Source organism: Sinohyriopsis cumingii, chromosome 9 (genome assembly GCF_028554795.1).
Source record: "Sinohyriopsis cumingii isolate HCF-2022 chromosome 9, ASM2855479v2, whole genome shotgun sequence".
Taxonomy (NCBI): domain Eukaryota; kingdom Metazoa; phylum Mollusca; class Bivalvia; order Unionida; family Unionidae; genus Sinohyriopsis; species Sinohyriopsis cumingii.
The window spans coordinates 80359194-80386282 of NC_142969.1; the positions used below are offsets into that span (position 1 = coordinate 80359194).

Genomic DNA, 27089 nt, shown 5'->3' on the forward strand with positions numbered 1-27089 from the left:
TTGTATTGCAAGTATGTAGGAATAGAGTTATAAAATAGGACTGGTTCATTCAAAATCAAGGTTACCATGCCTTTCTTTAACCGCCATATTGGATTGCGCAAACAGTTGCCGCTAGCACTGTTTATCATCTTTCTAGTATTCAGCTTCTAATTGTGTTGAAAATGAAAGCAGAATATTCAGAATTTTCTCCAGGAAAGACAAGCAAACAGAACTGGAAGGACAATTGTGCCATCTTGCTTAGATTTGTGAAACCATCTAGAAAAGGAGAAAACTTTACATTTTGTAAATTGTGTGTTGTGATTTCTCTATTGGTCATGGAGACGCCCATGACATACAAGATCATGAAAAGCTAATAAACATCAGCTTGCTGCTTCATCATCAACAACTCAGCCTGAACTTATTACATACAGTAGTCCCCCTCTTATAAGGCCACCCCTAATGCAGCAGGGAAGTGGCCTTATAATGCAGGTGGTCTTTCTAGAGGGGAATGACAAATGTGAATAGTAAATACATATGAAGTAAGTCACAAGTACATTTAATTTTAAATATTTAATATTAAAAAAATCACATGCATGTGAAATAAATGTAAAACAAACTGTGTCATCATTTTCAAAAGAATGCTATGAATAACCATTGATATAGTTTTAAAACTGTCTTTATAATTATGTTACAGATCACATCATCTGTCACTTTGTTGGTAACAGTCTAAAAAACAAACCAGTCCCGTCACATTAAAAATATCCTTGCTGTCATATCCCCTGCATATATTGTTTAGTCTTTTGTTCCAATCTTCGACAACTTTATTATTAACATCAGCTGATTCTTCACCAAGGACAGAACACTTAATATTGTGTTGCACTTGAAATCTGTGCAACCATCCGTTACTTGCGGTAAAGTCGTCATATCCCAATTCAGCTGACAAAATTGTTGCTTTTTCTTGTCATTCAAATCAGGATACAAACGTCTCCTGGCTCAAACAATCTTCCTTTCTCCGTCCATTTCACCTTCCCACTTCTGCAGAATTGTTTCATTATCGTTCACGATATTGTTTATCTGAGTCTTCCCGACATTAGTTTTCTGCAAGGATCTTCGACAATCCCACCCCACCCCACCCTTCAGTTGAATTACTTTCACTTTCTCATCTAAACTAATAATTTTTCTTGTCCTCAATGACATGTTGATCTTTTTGCAGTAAGTTGTTCATGTTGCCAACTACAATACTGATAAAACAATTTTGTATGCATCTAAACAAATTGCCGTGTGTTTTTAAAGGAAGTGATCTTGTCATGTGATTCGTTAGTCGCAGTCTGGTACCCTATTGTTTTTATACGTTTCTTTACACTAAGTGAGAGAAGCCAAAACGGCTTCGATATGTACCATTAACATCACGCAGATTTGACCTCGCGGCCATTAGGATTCATAATTTTGACAATTATTGTCAGTAGTAATAGCCACTGATTATCAAAGTGAACAAGCTCAACATCTTACTAAGGGAAGCCATAAAGGCTATCTAACCATTTTCCTGCTGACTTGGGTATTGTACATCGTTACTACCACTTCTCAGCTGTTACTACTGTTCAATAATTGTAATCTTAACAAATATTAGTGACTAAACTGGACATCTTATGATAACACAGCAGTAAGGCTAAGTGGATTACATGAACGTACCCTTTTGTATGGATTAAAATTTGAGTCTTTCTCGGTTTTTATGGAATAAATTTGGCTTCTCGTGAGGCGTAAATGATATAATATTAACCTTAGTGGTAAATGTACTTTACTCAACACTTCTTTCAGTAACGAAAACCTGACATCGGGGAAACAGAAATCAGATTACTTAACACACGTTATGAATAAAATACTGGTTCTGGATACATATTCAGATAAAATGCGGCCGCTTGTGAGGGGTAAATTTTATATTATTGCACTAATATGCTGGTCGCGTTAGCCGGGTGGCCTTTCGCGAGGGGTACTTTTGAACACAAACTCGTCGGTGCCAACGGATTCTGGCCGTAAGGAGCGGGTGGCCGCTGGTCAGGGGGGCCGTTCAAGAGGGGGACTACTGTATATAAATACCAGAGAGAACCTTCGTGTAATTTGATTGAAATTCAGTTTACATAATTTCTTTTAGAAATGAACCTTCATCTTTCAGTTACTAGCGTTGCTGGTGATTTATTTTGCACACTTTTTCCAGACAGTAAAATCACAAAGGATTTCTCGTGTGCATCTTTGACATTAAATAATTAGGTAAGATAGTGTCCTACTTTACTAATGGTTGTAGATGTTGTAAATAGTTACATGTGCTATTACATTTTAAAAATCAGTATTTTTGTCATAAGCAGTCAGTATTTTTGTACTCAGTGGTTGGCAGCTGTGACACACACACACACACACACACACACTTTCCTTTCAGGGCAGCTTTATGATATAAAGACAAGTATCACCTTTGTTGTATTTTGTTGCCTTCATGCTAGATTTGGGGTTTGGATATTGTGGTAAATGTTTTGAAGTTTTGATCATACCAGTATATCAGATTAATGTTAGCAAGTGAAATGTGTTTTGTGAAAAGTGCTTAACATGCTTGTAAACCAGGTCACTGCTAACAGGTGATATGTGTTTTATGAAAAGTGCTAAACATGCCTGTAGGCATGGTCACTTCTAGCAGGTGAGATGTGTTTTATAAAAAGTACTTAATATACCTGTAAACCAGGTTACTGCTACCAGGTGAGATGTGTTTTATGGAACCATTGATAATAAGGATGATACTGTGTATTAACTAGCTAAAGTACTCATGTCCCCAAAATGTATTTAGTAATACCATTATTGTTATCTAACCAAAATTTTGAGTGTCCCAGAAATGTAGCTAGTGTTGACATTAGCTTTAACTAACGACAATACTGTGTGTCTGCTTGATAATGTCAGTCTGTTGACAGGCAAGAATAAATAATGTCAGCATAAAGTCTTGACTTATCTAGAGTGTGTCAGCTTGATAATGTCAGTCTATGGACAGGCGAGAATAAATCGTGTCAGCATAAAGTCTTGACTTACCTAGAGGGTGTCAGCTTGATAATGTCTGTCTATGGACAGGCAAGAACAGATTTAATCATAAAGAGTAGGCTTATCTAGAGTGTGGTTAATAATGTCAGTCTATGGACAGGCAAGAATAAATCATGTCAGCATGAAGTCTTGGTTTATCTAGAATGTGTCTGCTTAATAATGTCAGTCTATGGATAGACAATAATCTGTTCTAGTCAGCAGTTCATTCTGTGACACATTTACTTGCCCTTTGACCTTTGAAAAGGTCACATTAACAAATATATTTGTGTTAGGATTCTTGTTGTATTTAGCTGTAGTTGTCATAGACCAGAAGAGCTTATGGGATGGTCTGTCACCCATCTGTTAGCACAAATTTATTATTCATGCCTTGATAAGGGGGTATCACATGTACATAACTAGCTTATGGGATGGTCTGTCACCCACCTGTTAGCACAGATTTATTATTCATGCTTATATAAGAGGGTCTCACATGTACATAATATAGCATATGGGATGGTCTGTCACCCATCTGTATTATTCATGCTTTGATAAAGGGGTCTCACATGTACATATTATAGTGCTATGTGCCACCTGATGATGTGGAAGACATCACTGTTATGACTATATTGTCTTTAACTAATTAACAGAAAAGAGGAAAAAAACTAACAAGTTTTGTAAAGTTCAACAAATAATTTATTTGCATAATAATTTTTTTGCCTAGAATAAAAATCAAAATTTAAAAAGAACTTGCAGTGTTGTGAATTAAATGCCAAATAGTCATTAAAGTTCTATCACAAGCCTAACTGTATGAAGTTCCTATTGAATTCTTGTGGTATTCCAAATAAGTTCCATTATTGAATGTGTTGATGTGCCTGTAGTCTCGAATATGGTAATGCATCAATGACCTGGAATGCTTTCAATGTATTAGCCGTATTTTGTTGTACCCCAATAATATATTCCAAAAGTGTAGTTGTCTGAATTCACTATAATATCAAATTAATGTTTCAGTCCCAAGAATATTATTGATGAGTACTTTGTATTTACAGTGAATAATAATTTGAATAAATTCCACTCAGATGAAAAGCAGAACACAACAGTATTACTGATTCCACTTCAAAATGTTATGGCAATGAGTAATTTTTCAAGTAAACAACATTATATAGAGGCTAAAACACAAAAATAGAACCAGGCTGAGGGTCAAAAGTTCATTTCTAGAACATTTTATATTGTCAACAAGATATGGTTTGTTACTAAATGTATAATACAGAACATGGCAAAGATTAGGTACACCAGAGTTATTTTCATGGGGGAATTCCAATGTCCTACACTCAAATTAAGATCAACATGTTCATCTCCATTGATTTTGATCCTTATATTTAATCTGTACTCAAAGAGAAATATTAGTTGTGTATTATGTTGTTTGCAAAATCAATATCACTAGTCAGGTGAACAGTTAACTTGATTTTGGACTTAGATCATTTTACAAAATACACTTATACATAACATATAATCATGGAGAAAAAAGCCAACAACAATGCATATTAAATATACATGACATCACATATATTATAAATAGTATAGGATGCCATTTGATGATCTCACACATGTACTGTGTACATTACAATATGCCATCTGATGATCTGGAAGATTGACACATGTATTGTATACAGCGTAGTATGCCATCTGACGATCTGGGAGATTTCACACATGTACTGTATCCAGTATAGTATGTCATCCGATGATCTGGGAGATCACACATGTGTACTGTATGCAGTATAATATGCCATTTGATGATCTGGGAGATCTCACACATGTACTGTATACAGTATAATATGCCATTTGATGATCTGGGAGATCTCATGCATGTGCTATTTACAATATAGTATGCCATTTGATGATCTGGCAGATCTCACAGATGTACTGTAAACAGTATAGGATGCCATTCAGTGCTTTGGGAGATCTCACACATGCACTGTATACAGTATAGGATGCCACCATTATTGCAACATTTTGTCTTTCAGGGTCTGATTCAGGCTTGTGAGGATGAGAGTCTACAACAGGACCCAAACATAAGGATGATTTCTCTCTTTGACAATGAAGAGGTAATATTTTCCTGAACGCATGAGTAATCACTTAAAGTTTTTGTAAATCAGAAAGCTTTATCTAGACTAAATTGCATCAAAACTAGCACAAAAAAAACGTTTCAGAAAATGGTGCTCACATCAGCAAATAGTGAAAATTTAAAAACTGTAGAGTTTTTGATGGTTTAACTTATTGAGAGGTCATAGGAAAAAGAATACGACTTTACATGTGGTCTGTGTAAGATGTTTAAGTGGTGGCAAGTAGTCATCTGATTAATGTGTTATTGTATTGTACTGCTCTGATATCTTGCATGAGTTATCTAGACTTTATATACAGCTTTGATGTGTATATGTTATGTAGTCTCTACTGTAGATACAGCTTTGATGGGGGGCCCAGAGTGGCGGAGTGGTCTAAAGCGCTCTCTGTTATGGATCACTGCCATCTCACCTCTGTCTGTGTGGGTTAGAGTCTCGGATTCGGCTAATGTGGATATGTGAGAAAGCTTGCCAGTAGCTTCTCGTGGGTCAGTGGTTCTTTCCGGGGTTTTCCCGGGTTTTTTCTCCACCATTAATACTGGCCACCATGTATAACCTCTCGTGTGCTGAAAAATGGTGTTAAACCCTACAATGACAACAACAGCTTTGGTGTTTTTATGTTATGTAGTCTTTACTGTAGATACAGCTTTTTTGTGTTTATGTTATGTAGTCTGAGTTTATGTTATGTAGCTTTTACTGTAGATATAACTTTGATGTGTTTATGTTATCCACTCTTTACTGTATATCCAGCTTTGATGTGTTTGTTATCTACTCTTTATTGTATGTACAGCTTTTGATGTGTTTATTTTATCAATACTCTACTGTATATTATACAGCTTTTTTAAATGTGGTTATGTTATCCAGACTTTACTGTATATACAGCTTTGATGGGTTTATGTTATCCATGCTTTACTGTATATAGAGTTTTGATGTGTTTATGCTATCCACTCCTTACTGTATTATACTGCTCTGATATCATTATCCAGATTTTATTCTTTATCATATATATTGCATTGATATGTTTGAGTTATCCAGATATTACTGTTTTATACTGCTCAGATAAGTTTGAATTATTTGGGTTTTACTCTTCATACAGCTCTTAAATTTCTGAGTTAAATAGACTTTATTATACTTTTATGGTATTTTTGAGTTATCCAAATTTTACTGTATTATATAACTTAAACATATTTGTGTTGTTCAGACTTTACTCTGTATACTACTTTGATATAATTGCAGTTGCATCAGTTGATAAATGAAAGGAAGATTTCCATTGGTCAGAGCATAATCATGTGATCAGACCCAACTGCCTTTATTTCTGTATAAAGTGTACAAAGAACTACTTTATACTAACTTCTAAAAATAGTCATGCGCAAAGTAACAAACGCAAACACTGAACTGGAAGACATACATACTGCATGCCTTTACAACAAAATAAAAATGGTGGGCTTATATTTTATTTAGAAAACTGAAAAAATTGATTTGACAGAATCAAATTACACATCACTGATGTTTTTCTGAATGTAACTAATTCTTTATTTGACTAGATTTGAAAAAGAAAAGCAGGGAAACTCAGAATCTGCCAAGAACATTGGGGTTACAGCACTTTTACTGAAGCTCATTACAAATGAATTTAAAACTATAGGTAAATGGATGTAGGGATTGGGAGGAGGGGGTTTCAAAGACTAACATTACAACAATTGGATTCACAGTCCTACAGTGTATGACACCGACTTTGATAGTTATGATGTGGGGTCGGTGGGAGATTCGCTACACCCCCATTGTAACTGTTAGTGTCGATGTCTTGCACTGTTTGACTATTGGACCCCCATCACTATAAACGTTTACCGATAGTCTTAATTTCATTTGTAAGTTTGACCCTGTAGCTAACCTAAACTGTTAATCAACACAAAAATAGATTTAAAGACGCAAAAATTGGCTCCTCACATGCCTCAACAATAACTTTTCACAAGTCACAATGAACTCATGATAGCATCAAATCCAAGAGTCATTCATGTGTCAAAAAAAACCAACGCATCCTTTGCTTTGAATATTGAACTTCTACTCAGAAAACATATGCCAGTTTAGATAAAGATTAAGACCATGCTGTGGAATGTTCAAAACCTTAGATCGCCTACCATTGGAAGAATTTTTGTATTATGCTGACGTGGCTTTTACGTTGCAGATGGAAAATTCCCTGTTCTATAGATGCATCAACAAGAATTTATACTCTTAAACAGGCTCTAAAACTGATAGGAAATATCTTTTTAAAAAAACAAAATAACAATAAAGAGTAAATAAAATTATAAATAATTGCAATTATAAGAGTTTAACTTTGTTTTTTCTGAGTTTATTGTGGTATAAACTGTCAGTTGCTGACTCACACAGCTTAGATAACACACTTTGGGCATTATTTGCTGTGTGATTTGGCAACTGATAGTTAATACCATGATAAACTCAGAAAAAACAACATTAAACTCTTAAATGTTTGTGTTGTCCAGACTTTACTCTGTATACTACTTTTATAGGTTTGTGCTGTCCATACTTGACTCTTTATACGACTTTCATGTTTGTTTTGTCCAGACTTTACTCTGTATACGACTTTGATGTTTGTTTTGTCCAGACTTTACTCTGTATACGACTATGATGTTTGTTTCGTCAAGACTTTACTCTGTATACGACTTTGATAGGTTTGTGTTGCCCAGACTTGACTATATATGCTGCTCAATGGCAGAAGGGACACATTTTTTTACCTTTTGGACCGTAGACTCCTGGGTCAGTCATTTCTGATAGTGTCCACACAATGGAGTGTTAAACATATCCCATTCACTATACCCAGCTTCCTGTTTGTTGTGTAAACATTATGATTTCTGAAATTAATAGTAATTTAGTTATGTTAACAAATACTCTTTTTAAGACTACCAGTAGACTTTGTTATGTTTTGATACAATTTATCATGGTTTTATATGAAGTTGTTTTTAATTTTCAAGTGTGCACTTAAGTTAGCATTGCCTGTTTCATAAGGTTGACTCACAGAGTGCCCAGTGTACTCGGTCTGCATTAAACTTAGTATTGTTTTTATGTTTAAGGTGGGCTCACAGAGTGCCCAGTGTACTCGGTCTGCATTAAACTTAGTATTGTTTTTATGTTTAAGGTGGGCTCACAGAGTGCCCAGTGTACTCAGTCTGCATTAAACTTAGTATTGTTTTTATGTTTAAGGTGGGCTCACAGAGTGCCCAGGATGCTCAGTCTGCATTAAACTTAGTATTGTTTTTATGTTTAAGGTGGACTCGCAGAGTGCCCAGGGCGCTCAGTATGCATTAAACTTAGTATTGTTTTTATGTTTAAGTTGGGCTCACAGAGTGCCCAGGGTGCTCGGTCTGCATTAAACTTAGTATTGTTTTTATGTTTAAGTTGGGCTCACAGAGTGCCCAGGGTGCTCGGTCTGCATTAAACTTAGTATTGTTTTTATGTTTAAGTTGGGCTCACAGAGTGCCCAGGGTGCTCGGTCTGCATTAAACTTAGTATTGTTTTTATGTTTAAGTTGGGCTCACAGAGTGCCCAGGGTGCTCGGTCTGCATTAAACTTAGTATTGTTTTTATGTTTAAGTTGGGCTCACAGAGTGCCCAGGGTGCTCGGTCTGCATTAAACTTAGTATTGTTTTTATGTTTAAGTTGGGCTCACAGAGTGCCCAGGGTGCTCGGTCTGCATTAAACTTAGTATTGTTTTTATGTTTAAGGTGGGCTCACAGAGTGCCCAGGGTGCTCAGTCAGCACTACAGGAGATGATATTACACCGACTTAGTAGTGGAGGATCACAGACGGCATTTCAGGAAGCAATACCAAAGTCCTACATGATCAGTGCTGATCAAGCCCATGCCGTCCATCCAAATTACTCGTATGTTCTTCCTTCATCATTTATTATTTACTTAAGCTAAAACATTTCCCATAGATTGTAATGAAATGCCTGGTCCTTTAGTCATGAAATGTCCCATGGAATATAATCAAATGTCCCATGGAATATAATCAAAAATCATGCCTTGTAGTCATGAAATGAAAAGCCTGGCCCTGATGTCATGAAATTTCCCAAGGAAAAAATGAGATGCCTGGCCCTGTTGTCATGAAATGTCCCATGGAATATAATCAAATGCCATGCATTATAGTCATGAAATGAAAAGCCTGGCCCTGCAGTAATGAAATGTCCAGTGAAATATAATCAAATTCCTGTCCCTGTTGTCATGAAATATCCCATGGAATATAATCAAAAGCCTGGGCATGGAGTCACAAAATATATCATAGAATATAATCAAATGCCTGGCCCTGTAGTCATGAAATGAAAAGTCTAGCTCAGTAATTATGAAATTTCCCATCGAATAGAGTCAACTGCCTGGCCTAGTTGTCATGAAATGAAAAGCCTGGCCCAGCAGTAAAGAAATGAAAAGTCCAGCCCAGTAGTCATGAAATGTCCCATGAATAATAATCAGAAGTCTGGCCATAGAGTCACAAAATGTCCCATGGAATATAATCAAAAGCTAGTCTGTATTGTCATGAAATGTCCCATGGAATATAATCAAAAGCCAGTCTGTGTTGTCATGAAATGTCCCATGGAATATAATCAAAAGCCAGTCTGTGTTGTCATGAAATGTCCTATGGAATATAATCAAAAGCCAGTCTGTGTTGTCATGAAATGTCCCATGGAATATAATCAAATGTCCCATGGAATATAATCAAAAGCTAGTCTGTATTGTCATGAAATGTCCCATGGAATATAATCAAAAGCCAGTCTGTATTGTCATGAAATGTCCCATGGAATATAATCAAAAGCCAGTCTGTGTTGTCATGAAATGTCCCATGGAATATAATCAAAAGCCAGTCTGTATTGTCATGAAATGTCCCATGGAATATAATCAAAAGCCAGTCTGTGTTGTCATGAAATGTCCCATGGAATATAATCAAATGTCCCATGGAATATAATCAAATGTCCCATGGAATATAATCCAAAGCCAGGCCCTGTAGTATTGAAAAAAAGTTGTAAAAACTTTGGTTTTCAGTAATTTAAATGAGACATAATGTAGAATTACCAAGCTTGTTTGCTTCAAAAAATATTTAATCTGGCTGTTTTCTTGTAAAAAGTCTCAAGATATAGTTTCTGTTTTAAGAGTCTGCCATGCTTGGTTTAGATACTGATGTTTCTGCCATGCTTGGTTTAAATAATGATGTTTAGTTTCATCACTGCCATGCTTGGTTTTAATACTTATGTTCAGTTTTGTCACTGCCATGCTTGGTTTTAATACTTATGTTCAGTTTTGTCATGCTTGGTTTTAATACTTATGTTCAGTTTTGTCACTGCCATGCTTGGTTTAAATACTAATGTTCAGTTTTGTCACTGCCATGCTTGGTTTAAATATTGATGGTCAGTTTCAACACTGCTGAGCTTGGTTTAAATACTTATGTTCAGTTTTGTCACTGCCATGCTTGGTTTAAATATTGATGTTCAGTTTTGTCACTGCCATGCTTGGTTTAGATACTGATGTTCAGTTTTGTCACTACCGAGCTTAGTTTAAATTTTGATGTTCATTTTTGTCACTGCCATGCTTGGTTTTAATACTTATGTTCAGTTTTGTCACTGCCATGCTTGGTATAAATATTGATGTTCAGTTTTGTCACTGCCATGCTTGGTTTAGATACTGATGTTCAGTTTTGTCACTACCGAGCTTAGTTTAAATTTTGATGTTCATTTTTGTCACTGCCATGCTTGGTTTTAATACTTATGTCCAGTTTTGTCACTGCCATGCTTGGTATAAATATTGATGTTCAGTTTTGTCACTGCCATGCTTGGTTTAAATTCTGATGTTCAGTTTTGTCACTGCCATGCTTGGTTTAAATTCTGATGTTCAGTTTTGTACTACCAAGCTTGGTTTAAATTCTGATGTTCATTTCTGTCACTGCCATGCTTGGTTTTAATACTTATGTTCAGTTTTGTCACTACCATGCTTGGTATAAATATTGATGTTCTGTTTCGTCACTGCTGGACTTGGTTTAAATTCTGATGTTCAGTTTTGTCACTGCCATGCTTGGTTCAAATACATATGTTCAGTTTTGTCACCACCATGCTTGGTTTAAATATTGATGTTCAGTTTTGTCACTGCCATGCTTGGTTAAATACTTATGTTCAGTTTTGTCACTGCCATGCTTGGTTTAAATTCTGATGTTCAGTTTTGTCACTGCCATGCTTGGTTTAAATACTGATGTTCAGTTTTGTCACTGCCATGCTTGGTTTAAATTCTGATGTTCAGTTTTGTCACTGCCATGCTTGGTTCAAATACTTATGTTCAGTTTTCTCACTGCTGAGCTTGGTATAAATACTGATGTTCAGTTTCAACACTGCCATGTTTGTTTTAAATGTTGATGTTTAATTAAGTCACCACCAAGTTTGTTTTAAATATTGATTTCAGTTTCACAACTGCAGAGCTGGTTTAAATATTGGTGTTCAGTTAAGTTACAGCATAGTTTGGTTCAAATATTGGTGTTAGTTAAGTCACTGCTGAGTTTGGTTAAAATGTTGGTCGTCAGTTTCATCACTGTAGAGATAAAACAGGAGTTTCGATAATATCTGTAGAGTGCCCCCAATTAAGACCACATGGGTATTTTTATTATGTTTTAATCTGCTAAAATATCTATGTTGCAGGCATCTAAGCAGTCATTTTATATAATTCAAATGTATTTTTTCCATATAACAGTATTCATTAGTAGATAATTCCCATACAAGCCCAGTCCCACATGATGAAAAGTGAGTTATTTTAAAAATGCACATTACATTTTCTCAACAACAAATGTTATGCTAAGATAAAAGGAATGTGAAATGTGCCACAGTTGTCAGGTTATTCCTGAGATGTCTCATTTAAATTTTACACTTTCAACAGTGATGGAATAAATCAGGTTTACAAAGGTGAAAGTGGTCAAAGTTGGCTAATTCTTCTAACACTAGTTTATGGAACAAGGAGTATCAACTTTACCCTAATTTGTTTTCATTACTTTTACTACATTGAATGTAAAGACTTACTGCAGCAGTTTTACTTAACTTCTGTGTTCTAAGACTTCTGCTTTCATCTTAATTAAGGTTATTACAAACACAACACTGTAAGCAAGAGCCAATTATGCATAATTAACTTGTTTTCATGCATAACTTCAATGTTAATGTATAGTTTTGTTCAGAAAATGATGCCTGATAGGAAAAAGAAAATAGCAATTGCACTTATTTTCATATTTGTTTTAAGGAGGCCCTCTGTAGCTTCATATTTTGTATATGGTTAGAATTTTAAAGTTTAGCAGTTGGGTTTTGGCATTTATAATGTACAAGAGAATACTAGCATTTGTAATGTACCAGAGAGTACTGGCATTTGTAATGTGCAGGTGAGTACTGATATTTGTAATGTACAGGAGAGTATGGGCATTTATAATGTAAAGGAGAGTACGGGCATTTATAATGTACAGGAGAGTACAGGCATTTATAATGTAAAGGAGAGTAGGGGCATTTATAATGTACAGGAGATTATGGGCATTTATAATGTAAAGGAGAGTACGGGCATTTATAATATACAGGAGAGTACAGGCATTTATAATGTACAGGAGAGTACGGGCATTTATAATGTAAAGGAGAGTACGGGCATTTATAATGTACAGGAGAGTATGGGCATTTATAATGTACAGGAGAGTATGGGCATTTATAATGTAAAGGAGAGTACTGGCATTTATAATGTAAAGGAGAGTACGGGCATTTATAATGTAAAGGAGAGTACGGGCATTTATAATGTAAAGGAGAGTACTGGCATTTATGATGTAAAGGAGAGTACTGGCATTTATAATGTAAAGGAGAGTACTGGCATTTATATTGTAAAGGAGAGTACAGGCATTTATGATGTACAGGAGAGTACAGGCGTTTATAATGTAAAGGAGAGTATGGGCATTTATAATGTACAGGAGGGTACGGGCATTTATAATGTAAAGGAGAGTACGGGCATTTATAATGTAAAGGAGAGTACTGACAGGATGACTATTAGACATCAGTTTCATGTTGAGTATTTAGTTTCATTGATGGCATCTTGTGCTGCTAAACAATGTTTACAATAATCTTCAGATAAAAATTGCTTCTTTTCTTGCAATTTAGAGAGCATCTCTTTTGCCTGAACTATTCTAAATTTTGATCTTTGTTAAGTGAATACCAGGAAAAGGAATCTAGGTTTAAGAGATTAAACAATTGTCCGAAGAAGAATACATATACCCATTACAATATACTGTATGGTCATTTCACTTCACTTCATTGTTTGTGCATTATCATCACAGTTTTCGGCTTATTTAGACAGTTAATATTATTAAATGATACTCAGTATTTTCTTTTTTTCTGAAAAGATTTCCAACAATTGTCATTTATGAGGTTTGTTTACACATTTAATTTAAAATTGGAATTGCTCTTGAAATAATAAAAATAATAATAATAATAATAATGATAATAATAATAAGAGAAATTATAGCAGACATAAAAATGATATTAAGTGAGTAGCAAAATGATAATTGTTTCATCAAGAAAATATTCCCAGCTTATGAACTGGTAGGGTATAGGTAATTCATTCAAGGGAATTGACAGAGTACTACTGGATAATATTACAGAAAGGTTGTATATCCGGCAAACCAGTGAACAGGGAAAGTTTTTGCAATACCAGACAGATATAATCCATTCCCCATTGATTCAGTCACGGCAATATTGGACTGATATTGTCCATTCCCCACTGATTCACTTATGGCAATAATGGACTGATATAATCCATTCCCCATTGATTCACTTAAGAGAGTACTAGACATGGGGTCCTTTCACTGTCGATTCAGATATGGCAAAATTGGACTGATATGGTCAATTCCACATTAATTCACTTATGGCAATAATGGACTGATATAGTCCATTCCTCATTGATTCAGTCACGGCAATATTGGACTGATATAGTCCATTCCCCATTGATTCACTTTTGACAATACTAGACATAGGGTCCGTTCACTGTCAATTCAGATATGGCAAAATTGGACCGATATGGTCTACGACAGATATAGTCCATTTTCCATTGATTAAGTAATTATGGCAAAACATTGTGCATGGCAAAGCATTGTGAATGGCAAACTTTGTTTCATGGCAAAGCATTGTTATGTGGCAAAGCATTGTTACATGGCAAAGCACTGTTACATGGCAAAGCATTTTTACATGGTAAAGCATTGTGCATGGCAGAGCATTGTGCATGGCAAAGCATTGTTATATGGCAAAGCATTGTTTCATGGCAAAGCATTGTTATGTGGCAAAGAATTGTGCAGCTAAGTAGCACAGACATGAATGCTAGGCTTTAGAGTTGTAGCTGGTGGATTTCAAATGTCAAAAGACTCTTATTGTATCCAGTCTGGTCACTGCTTCTAAAAATAGACTTGTGTTCTGTCATTCAAATTAAGATCTGGTCCTAGAAATAGCAATAGTTATTTATTGATCTTGGCATCCACAAGAGTTATTTATTGATCTTGGCATCCACAAGAGTAATTTATTGATCTTGGCATCCACAAGAGTAATTTGTTGATATTGGCATCCACAAGAGTTATTTATTGATCTTGGCATCCACAAGAGTAATTTGTTGATATTGGCATCCACAAGAGTTATTTACTGATCTTGACATCCACAAGAGTAATTTGTTGATCTTGGCATCCACAAGAGTTATTTATTGATCTTGGCATCCACAAGAGTTATTTATTGATCTTGGCATCCACAAGAGTAATTTATTGATCTTGGCATCCACAAGAGTATTTTGTTGATATTGGCATCCACAAGAGTTATTTACTGATCTTGGCATCCACAAGAGTAATTTGTTGATCTTGGCATCCACAAGAGTTATTTATTGATCTTGGCATCCACAAGAGTAATTTGTTGATATTGGCATCCACAAGAGTTATTTACTGATCTTGGCATCCACAAGAGTAATTTGTTGATCTTGGCATCCACAAGAGTTATTTATTGATCTTGGCATCCACAAGAGTCATTTATTGATCTTGGCATCCACAAGAGTTATTTATTGTTCTTGGCATCCACAAGAATAGTGTCACTGCTTTAGACTTGTATGCTGATATTCTCTTTGCTCTTAAATCTTCCACTGGAATTCTTTGATGACACTTTGTGGCATTTGTTTCATAGTATACATTTTCTTCTATTTCCAGAGACAAGCATGAATCCAATCACCAAGTTGCTCTTCACAAGGTAATTACAAGAATAAAGTTCAGTAGCTATTTACACAAGAGGTCATTACAAGAATAAAGGGCAATAGCTATCACTACAAAAGGTAGATACAAGAATAAAGGCAATAGCTATCACTACAAAAGGTCATTACAAGAATAAAAGGCAATAGCTATCACTACAAAAGGTAGATACAAGAATAAAGGCAATAGCTATCACTACAAAAGGTCATTACAAGAATAAAAGGCAATAGCTATCACTACAAAAGGTCATTACCAGAATAAAGGGCAATAGCTATCACTACAAAAGGTAGTTACAGGAATAAAGGGCAATAGCTATCACTATAAAAGGTAGTTACAGGAATAAAGGGCAATAGCTATCACTACAAAAGGTCATTACAAGAATAAAGAGCAATAGCTATCACTACAAAAGGTATTATAAGAATAAAGGGCAATGGCTATCACTACAAAAGGTAGTTACAGGAATAAAGGGCAATGGCTATCACTACAAAAGGTCATTACAAGAATAAAGGGAAATAGCTATCACTACAGAAGGTCATTGCAAGAATAAAGGGCAATAGCTATCCCTACAAAAGGTCATTACAAGAATAAAGGACAATAGCTATCGCTACAAAAGGTCATTACAAGAATAAAGGGCAATAGCTATCACTACAAAAGGTCATTACAAGAATAAAGGGAAATAGCTATCACTACAGAAGGTCATTACAAGAATAAAGGGCAATAGCTATCCCTACAAAAGGTCATTACAAGAATAAAGAACAATAGCTATCGCTACAAAAGGTCATTACAAGAATAAAGGGCAATAGCTATCACTACAAAAGGTCATTACAAGAATAAAGGGCAATGGCTATCACTACAAAAGGTCATTACTAGGATAAAGGGCAATGGCTATCACTACAAAAGGTCATTACAAGAATAAAGGGCAATAGCTTTCACTACAAAAGGTCATTACTAGAATAAAGGGCAATAGCTATCACTACAAAAGGTCATTACAAGCACAGTTTCACTGGTTTATTGCAAAAAATGATCGAGAGTCATTCAACTTTCAAACGGGGGGTGGGGGATCGCACAGATTACCTGTGGTTCCTGTGAATTGTCGTATGCATTGTGTGATTTGTTAATTTTGGGTTTTTTAGTTAGGCTAATCAAACCATTATTCTTTTTTTTTCTCATTTATCCATGATTTCAGATCCTATATTTATGGAGAATATTGCTTGAATACAAGCACCTTTATGCTGGAGATCTGCTCGAGTATTACAGAAACTATCAAGGTGTTCCAATTGAATTGTTTCCTGGAGGGAGTATATCTAGTTGATCTTTCAGTTATCTTTTAGAGAAACGTCTAAAGCACAACAGCAGTGAGTCAGGTTGAAATATAATGGATTTCTTTAGGAAAGTCAGCAAGATGGAAAGATCATCTGCTAAGGACTGAACTATAGAGCATTAAATATCTGATGGTTTGCAGCTAACGAAACATAGCTCAGAAATCAGTGATGCAAAAATCATGGGCATAATGTAACCAGTTCCTGAATCAATTCTGACTGGCTACAATAGTTGTAAAGCTTTTATGAAAAGCTGATTGTTAGAGGGGACTTAGTTCTCAAAGCAAAATTCACACTTGTCTGAGGAATAGGCTAATCACATACATTTTAACCTCTATCACTGTAATAAGAAATGTCAGAATATCTGAGAAAAAAGACTAAACAATCTCCTATACAGATATGCAATTTGGATTATATATATTCGGAAATTATTTTTTTTAAACATTTTCTCTACTCTAACATTTGAAACAGTAATATACTGCTGATTATACAGATGTTTGTGTGTGGATGTCCATTAAATGATTATACAGATGTTTGTGTGTGGGGTGTCCAATAAATGATTATACGGATGTTTGTGTGTGGGTGTCCAATAAATGATTATACAGATGTTTGAGTCTGTGTGTCCAATAAATGATTGGGTGTCCAGTAAATGATTATACAGATGTTTGTATGTGTGTGTGGGTGTCCAGTAAATGATTATACAGATGTTTGTGTGTGGGGGTGGCCAATACATTGTACAGATGTTTGTTTGTGTTTGGTTGTCCTGTAAATGATTATGCAGATGTTTGTGTGTGTGGGTGTCCAGTAAATGATTATACAGATGTGTGTGTGTGTGTGTGGATGTCCAGTAAATGATTATACAGATGTTTTTGTGTGTGGGGTTCCAACGAATGATTATACAGATGTTTGTGTGTCCAATAAATTATTATACAGATGTTTGTGTGTGTTCAATAAATGATTAAACAGATGTTTGTGTGGATGCCCAATAAATGATTATACAGATGTTTGTGTGTGGGTGTCCAATAAATGATTATACAGATGTGTGTGTGTGTGTCCATTAAATGATTATGTAGATGTTTGTGTGTGTTTCCAATAAATGAATATACAGATGTTTATGTGTGTGTGCCCAATAAATGATTATACAGATGTTTGTGTGTGGGGTGTCCAATAAATGATTATAAAGACGCTTGTGTGGGTGTCCAGTAAATGATTATACAGATGTTTCTGTGTGGGTGTACAATAAATGAGTATACAAATGTTTATGCTTGTGTGGGTGTCCAATAAATTATACAGATGTTTGTGTGTGTGTGTGTCCAATAAATGATTATGCAAATGTTTGTGTGTGTGTGTGTGTGTGTGTCCAATAAATGATTATACAGCTGTTTGTGTGTGTGTGTCCAGTAAATGATTATACAGATGCTTGTGTGTATGTGGGTGCCCAGTAGATGATTATACAGATGTTTGTGTGTGTGTGTGTGTGTGCCCAATAGATGATTATACAGATGTTTGTGTGTGTATGGATGTCCAATAAATGATTATACAGATGTTTTTGTGTGTGTCCAATAAATGATTATATATATATGTATGTGTGGGGGTGTCCAAAAAATGATTATACAGATGTTTGTGTGTGTGTCCAACAAATGATTATATAGATGTATGTGTGTGTCCAGTAAATGATTAAACAGATTTTTGTGTGTGGGTGGCCAGTAAATGATTTTACAGATTTTTGTGTGTGTGGTTGTCCAGTAAATGATTTTCAGTTTACAAACTAGGCTTTTTTGAAAGTGCAGTGTCAAGAAATATTGAATAATATTCACCAGATGAGTAAGTGAAGTGATTCAAAGTCATTACGTGCTAGGTGTAAATTAGGTGTTTCAATACCACATAATAATGTTATCATCCATCAGCTACCACATCAACCCCCAAACTCCTTGATGATCACCCCACCAGGTAGCTGTGGGGGAACTCCCTCACGTAAGACAATTTCTGGCAGCATCTCTGTAAAAGGCAGTAGATATTACTCTTAATGGCAATATCCATTACTCTCAAGGCAGTATATATTACTCTTAATGGCGATATCCATTACTCTTAAGGCAATATATGTTACTCTTAATGGCGATATCCATTACTTTATAAGGCAGTTGATATTAAAGCAATGGCCATTACTCAAAGGCAATAGATATTACTCCTAGTGGCGATATCCATTACTCTATAAGGCAATAGATATTGCTGTTAAAGGAATATCCATTACTCTATAAGGCAATGGATATTACTCTTAAAGGCAATATCCATTAATCTATGAGGCAATATATATTACTGTTAAAGGCAATAGTCTCTACTCTACAGGGCAATAGATATTACTCTTAATGGTGATATAAATTACTCAGTGGCAGTTGATAATAATGTTAGTGTGATGGCCATTACTCTATAAGGCAATGGATATTACTTTTAAAGGAATATCCATTACACTTTAAGGCAATAAATATTACCCTTAAAAGAATATCCATTACTCTATATGGCAATAGATATTACTCTTAAAGGTGATATAAATTACTCTAAAGGCATTTGATATTACTCTTAATGGCGAAATAAATTACTCTATAAGGCAGTTGATATTACTGTTAGTGTGATGGCCATTACTCTATAAGGCAATGGATATTACTCTTAAAGGCAATAGCCATTAATCTATAAGACAATATATATTACTCTTAAAGGCAATAGCCACTAATCTATGAGGCAATAGATATTACTCTTAAAGGCAGTAGTCATTACTCTAAAAGGAAATGGAAATTACTCTATGAAGTAAGAGCTGTCTTGAAGCAGTGAAATCAACCAGGTGGTAGTTATTTCCCTTGTTGTGGGAAAAATGTTATGGGGATTTATAACTTTGGTCAAACAAATACCCAGAAAAATACAAACACGTTGATTTAAGTATTGCTGTTATGAATAATGATCAAATCACAAGATATTCACATGCATAAATTATTTGAAGATTTTGCAAGACAACCCAAAAATTCACAAACATGTTATTTATGTTAATAGCAAAATGGTTCGACATTACACATGCTTTGAGCTGGACAAAAATGTCAGCAGAAATATAAATTTTCTGAATTTGCAAAACTAAGACGAAGCTCTTTCTACAAATATTTGGTTCTTCTTTCAGGGTATTGTCGTGAAAATCAATTCAAACCAGCGTTATGCATCAACTGGGATCACCGTCACCATTCTCAGGGAGATAGCAAAGCTGTCTAAGGTCCCACTACAGGTGTGTACTGGTCAGTTGTATTTCAGTGCCAATAATCCACGCAATTTCTTCAAACAGAATCCATATTTAGGAATGCTGTATGCTATGTAATTGTATAGAAAATGAGACACCCTTATTAAATATATTTCAGTGGTGAAATTCTTGATGGTCGGTTTAAGTCTGCAAAATCCTTTTCTTTGTGTTCTTGTGTAAATTGCAAAGTTTTTGTTTTCAAGAATTGTCTTAAGGAATTGATGATGTGAAATTTGGATTTAAGAAATAAATCTCAAGTTTAATTCAGGTTGATTATATTTTTTACTCTGAATGTCTTAACTAGGAATCCTCTCTCTGGTTCCAAAGAGTGTGACAAAATTCAAATCAGGTTGTAACCTAGTGGTCACAAATTTCTTTTGGGTTACCTGGAAAAGAATCTAGTAGCCCATATTAGTTCTGTGGCACAAAGAGGGCCATTTTGTATTGAGCTGGTAAAATTTAAATGTTTTGTCACTTTGTTATCAGTAAATACCAGACATTATCCTTTTTGAAATATTTTTAAAACTCTGTTTGGGACAAATATGGAACAAGTTTTTATATGATATCTCTGTCTATCTGAAATTAATCCCAGACTCATCATTATAGTAACACTTAGATCCTGAAGACATGCTATTAACCCTGAATATGAATCTGACCATGACCTTAACCTTAACCTAAACCAGACCCCAGCCCTGACTTTAACCTGACCCCATCCCTAACTCTATACGCTTTTGTGGTTCCAATGAACAGCATTATAGTGTGGGACCACTTTAATATTCTGAACATGAATCTGACCTTGACCCTAACCCTGACCCTGACCCCAATCTTAACCTGACCCCATCTCTAACTCTATACACTATTGTGGTTCCATTATAGTGTGGGACCACTTTAATATTCTGAACATGAATTTCAGGAATTTGTTGTCAAGAATGACTCTCCATGTGGATCAACTATAGGTCCCATATTGTCAGCTGGACTTGGAATTCCAACCGTAGATGTGGGGGCACCTCAACTGAGTATGCATTCCATTAGAGAGATGGCTTGCACCACTAGTGTATACCAGGCCACAGAGCTTTACAAGGTATGTACCACATATATCCTTAAGGCTGCACAGCTTTATAAGTTAAATACTACATGTACATTTATCTTTAGGACGCCACAACATATGTACTACTATAGGTCTCATAATGTCAGCCAGAATTGGAATGTCAACCATCGATAGTATATACTAGGCTACACAACTGGAAGAAATCTGTACCTTTCAAGATACACAATTGTGCAATGTATGTACCATATGTATCCTTGATGTGTAATGTATGTACCATATGTATCTTTAGTGTGTAATGTATATACCATATGTATCCTTAATGTGCAATGTATGTACCATATGTATCCTTAATGTGCAATGTATGTACCATACGTATCCTTAATGTGTAATGTATGTACCATACGTATCCTTAATGTGCAGTGTATGTACCATATGTATCCTTAATGTGCAGTGTATGTACCATATGTATCCTTAAAGCTAAACAGTTTCAAAAGTCATGTGCTGCATATGTATTTGAGGCTACACCTGTTAAAGGTCTGTAACACATGTACCCCTTGGGGCACCCAGATTAACAATATATGTATCCACGCATCACTTGGCCACATGATATTCACCACGTGTAACCTCTGGGATACACAGCTCCATCGAAAGACTGGTACCACTGGAGAAATTTGAGATGGTGGAAGTAATATAAAAATGCATTGGCAATAAAGAAATGCCATTGAATCAGTTATTTCCAGCTGAGTCATCACCTGCTTTTTTGTATTAGTCATAACTATGTCAATTAAAGAATTATTGAGTTTTTTTTTTAAAGTATCACAATACAGTAGTATTGTCATTTACAGCAATTAAATGTGACTTGTGGGTGAGGTGGGGGTGAGAGATTGTCCAATGGTATGGTTGTGCTATAATTGTGCCAGAGATACTTTATTTATTAAACATGAAAGATTTTTGTGACCATGTTTTTCCTTTAGTCTACATTAAGTTTCAACATTTTATAATAAACCTATTTTTGCGTCACTGACAATACGTCTATTTTAGATTACATTAATGGAACAAATAACAGGGTTGTGTTTGCAATATGATATATACTTATTTATCAAATACAATTTTTTTCAGAAGAATGCTTTGTCAGAATTTTTGCTGGCAAGAATTAAGAAATATATAGGCAATAAGAAAAAGAAAATACTGCTTCAAAACGTGCAGTACCTGTTTGGTTTCAGAAACACTTATTTCTTATATGATATACCCTGAAGGGAAAAGATAATTAAAATAATTCAGTTACAGAAAACACTTGGTAGTAACAATGTTTGTTCAAGTTATAGTTTTGAATTATACTTTTTGATTGATATTTCTGTTTGTATAGGTAACTTGTCACACCTGCAGAATTGTGCAATTGATTGATGTAATTTGAAACTGATAAGCTTGAACTTGAAAATTCAGCATCACTATGACGATGCTAAAATGCTCCATTTGGCAGGAATAATGTATTGATAGCCATCATTGTTTTTCCTTCATTTTTGTAAGTATATGTAGCAGTAGTTACATAAAGAGAATCTAAATAATTTGATGAGCAAACAATATCCGAGCCAGTAAACTTAGCATTAGTTACTAGTTTAGCTACTAGTTGCACATGTTTGAAAGTTATCAGAGCTGCATGAGTACTTTTCTGATATACTCGTGAATCATCAGACTTTAAGAAGCAGTTTTAATAGGTCATAAAGAACCCCAAGATTCCTACATATTTGACCAGCTGCTTGAGTCGATACATTTATGTTGTAACTTGTCTGGTCGCAGTTTATAAATTTGCACAACGTGGAGCATATATTCATTTGTTTCCGGAAATTGTAACTATTAGTGCATTTTGTATATTGGTGATCCGTCTGCAGCAAAACATATTTTCCATTTACAAATTACATAAAACTAAATATTGTTTTACACCAAAATATCATCACTGTCTGACTAACATAAAAAGGAAAATAAGTTCCGAGATGAGTTATGTTTTAAAAAATCTCTTTCGTCATCAGTGTTTAACAGTAACCAATAAACCTAGCACCTACCTTTCAGCATAACACATTTTTCATGTTCATATTGCTCAGTTAATAGCTGTATACATCTAATACTTTTGGTATCGATACAAGTCAGTGATTTAAGATATGGATCCATTCTCTGAACATGCATTTTATGTAGTACCAGTATTAATACTTGACTTGTCTGGATTTCTGGTGATGACTGTTACATAGTAACTACCAAAATATTATATCTCTATAAACAAGATGTTGTTGTTGTGGGGTTTAACGCCATTTTTCAGTACACAATAGGCTATGTATGGCAGCCAGTATTAATGGTGGAGGAAGAACTTGGGGAAAACCCCGGGAAGAACCACCGACCCACGAGAAGCTACTGGCAAGCTTTCTCACATACCCACATTGGCCGAATCCTAGACTCGAATCCATGCAGACAGAGGTGAGATGGCAGTGATCTGTAACAGAGAGCGCTTTAAACCACTCGGCCACTCGGGGCTATAAACAAGATAGGAATGTCAAAAAAGCTCCAAACATTGCATTGCATAAATAGGTTCATATTACATTACAAACCTAATCCCACCTGCCAATACTCCATTAAAAGTTCCATTCATTAAATCCAAAAATACAAGTATGTTGCATGAAAGTAAAGATGGTATATTTGAAAATGTTGAAACTTAATGTAAAATAAGAATAAAATGCAGTCACTTAAGATTTCATTAAAAAAGTATCTCTGACACAATTAAAATAACCATACAATTGCATAATCTCTCACCATACCCACACCCCCCACATCACATATAATTGCTGAATATGACAGTACTGCATAGTGACACTCTAAACAAGCACTTAATGCTTCTTTTATTTTTTTATAACTGATACATGAAAAAAGCTGGTGACAACAAAGCTGGAAATAACTGATTTATTGTTATTTCTTAATTGCCAACACTTTTTGTTATTTCCAACATCTTGAATTTCTACTCTGACACTGGCCATTCTATGGTGCATACCTGGCCTTGTGTATATCATCATGGAAGGCCAAGGTACCAGAATAGATTTGAACTACACATCAGTACAGGGTAGGTACCCCTTGCATCCGGGTCATATTTTGTTTCCCATTGCACTCATATTTAAAACATTGACAAATAATGCAGTCTATTTTCAGAAAATAGGGTTACTAGGAATAGTTAAATATAAAGAAGAGTTTGCTAAAATTAGTGTTACATTGTTGTACAATTCTTCAATTAGTGTTGTATTGTTATACAAGGGTTCATTTGGTGACAGAAATTGCTATATTGTATGGGAACTTTCACAAGTGTTGGGGTGTATCTATTATTTCTTTGGTGGAAGTTTGAGGTTGCAAAGGGTTAGGTGGGTCATTTCATGGAGGTTTGAGGTTGGGAAGGATTAGGTGGGTCATTTCATGGAGGCTTGAAGTTGGAAAGGATTTGTTGGGTAATTTCATGGAGGTTTGAGTTTGGGAAGGATTAGGTGGGTCATTTCTTGGAGGTTTGAGGTTGGGAAGGATTAGGTGGGTCATTTCATGGAGGTTTGAGGTTGGGAAGGACTAGGTGGGTCATTTCATGGAGGTTTGAGGTTAAGAAAGATTAAGTGGGTCATTTCATGGAGGTTTGAGGTTGGGAAGGATTAGGTGGGTTATTACATGGAGGTTTGAGGTTGGGAAGGATTAGGTGGGTCATTTCATGGAGGTTTGAGGTTGGGAAGGATTAGGTGGGTCATTTCATGGAGGTTTGAAGTTAAATAAGATTAAGTGGGTCATTTCATCGAGGTTTGAGGTTGGGAAGGACTGGGTGGGTCATTTTATGGAGGTTTGAGGTTAAGAAAGATTAGGTGGGTCGTTTTGGGTTCAAATGGACATCATTGTCTGCTTTATGTATTTCTACTGGAAAGTGTATTTATAAAGAGGGGGAATGTGGCTGTGTTTTTTTAAGTGACAGGGATTGTTACACTGTCCATCTGTGTTTTTTTAAGTATCAGGGATTTTTACACAGTCCATTGACTAATGCTGGGCAACTCCTACACCATAAACATAAAGGCAGCATATGGTCTGTTATGGTATGCAGGTAGTTTAAAAACTTTGCAGCTGGGGATAGAAGATGGGGGTTGCTTTACATAAATTAATAAATACTCTCAAATTCAGACACTGATGTGTCTGACATTTGGTGTGTATGTGTGTGTTTGCTTGTTTGTGTATATGTGCACGTGTGTGTGCATGCATTCATGTGTGTTTAGACATATGTGCAATCTTTTATAAGAAGTGGTTTGAAAGGGAGCATTGAGTCAACTCCTGCCTTATAGCTGCATTTACATTTGATTCCAAGCAAGTGACAATGGCCTTGGGGCCCATTGTTTACCCCAGGGACTTGGCTCTTGAATCATAACTTTGGAAACTCTTGATATCTCACCACTTTAATGATATGTACATTTACTTAGGATGAAAACTTCAATTTAAACATGCAAATGACATTACCCCCACTGACCACCCCTGTCCCTAGGGACTTAGTGCCCCTAGGTCATAACTTTTGGATGGTGGGTGGGACAGAGAGAGAGATGGAGATATGTGTTTTGAATTCACTCTAGTTTCTTTTATTTTTAGCTAAGAACACCACTTTTTTAGACACAGATGTTTCATAACTTTACCCTTGGAATTCATTTCAGGGCTTCTTCATCAACTATCCAGATGTGTATGCATCACTGCAGTTTTGAGGACAGATCATGACCTGTGCTAGATTTCTATGATTCAGCTCAGTTAAAATGAATATATAAATAACAAAACTATAATATGTTTTTGTAAACATCAATGAATAGTAGCATTTAGAAAACAAGAAATCAAGACCAGAGTTTAACTAAGATGAAAAAATATAAAATAGGATTGTTTTATAATTATGCTGGCATATTTCACCTGATTCATAAATTTATTCTGCACAAGATTTCTGAGATTTGGTATTTAGATAAAACACTTGTTTATTCAATTGATTTCCTTGAATGTATGTATTCTGCCTGGCCCCAGTAAGTCAGAAATTATTCCCAGTCATTGATGACCCTCAGATTCCTGCAACAATCTCTGATTTCAATTTTCAGTAATGACATTCCTGTCAATATACACTTACTCTTGGGAACTCTTGTTCATTTCAGTTCCTGTCAGTGTACACTTACTCTATGGAACTTGTTTGCATTTTAATTGCTATCAATGTACACTTACTCATTTTTTTAATGTACATTCACTTCAGGGACCTCATGTGCATTTCAGTTCCTTTCAGTGTACACTTAGTCTAGGGAACTCATGCATTTCCATTATTTTTCATTATACAATTACTCTAGGGACCTCGTGTGCATTTCAGTTTCTTTCAGTGTACACTTATTTCTGGGAACTCTTGTGCATTTCAGTTCCAATCAGTATACACTTAGTCTAGGGAACTCTTGTGCAGTACAATCCCTATCAATGTACACTTACTCTAGGGAACAATATGTGTGTAAACTGTATCATCAGGACCACATGATCAATATGTATGTAAGCTGTATCATCAGGACCACATGATCAATATGTATGTAAGCTGTATCATCAGGACCACATGATCAATATGTATGTAAGCTGTATCATCAGGACCACCTGATCAATATGTATGTAAGCTGTATCATCAGGACCACATGATCAATATGTATGTAAGCTGTATCGTCAGGACCACATGGGCCTCTTGTTTTGAACTTATTTGTCATTAGGAAATAAAATAGAAAAATTTAAATTGGCTTTGTTGTATTATTATTGTTTTTTTATATTGGTTGTTCATGTCTCACATCTAAGTGCAGGAAGATAGATCAATGTTGTTCCCCTCTAGAATGGACCCTTACCCTTACCCTTACCCTAACCCAAACCCTGACCCTAACCCTAACCCTAACCCTCCTGTTTAATTTTGCTAAAATCCCTTAACATATAGCAATTTTTTGTTCCGATCTTTAATACAGTCAGCATATT

General features: G+C 35.3%; 1 protein-coding gene across 3 annotated transcripts in view; it reads left to right on the forward strand.

The window, feature by feature from the left end:
• The window catches only part of LOC149792104 (aspartyl aminopeptidase-like), a 148116-nt gene extending 121257 nt beyond the window's left edge, over window positions 1-26859 (forward strand). For all 3 annotated transcript variants that reach the window (XM_089970623.1, XM_089970626.1, XM_089970624.1), the window contains exons 10-15: window positions 5055-5135; window positions 8887-9044; window positions 15389-15428; window positions 19910-20011; window positions 20937-21104; window positions 25775-26859. In XM_089970623.1, coding sequence (XP_089826749.1) covers window positions 5055-5135; window positions 8887-9044; window positions 15389-15428; window positions 19910-20011; window positions 20937-21104; window positions 25775-25822 — 597 coding nt within the window. In that variant the 3' untranslated portion in view covers window positions 25823-26859. The remainder of the gene's footprint in view (window positions 1-5054; window positions 5136-8886; window positions 9045-15388; window positions 15429-19909; window positions 20012-20936; window positions 21105-25774) is intronic.
• The last annotated feature ends 230 nt before the right edge of the window (window positions 26860-27089 follow it).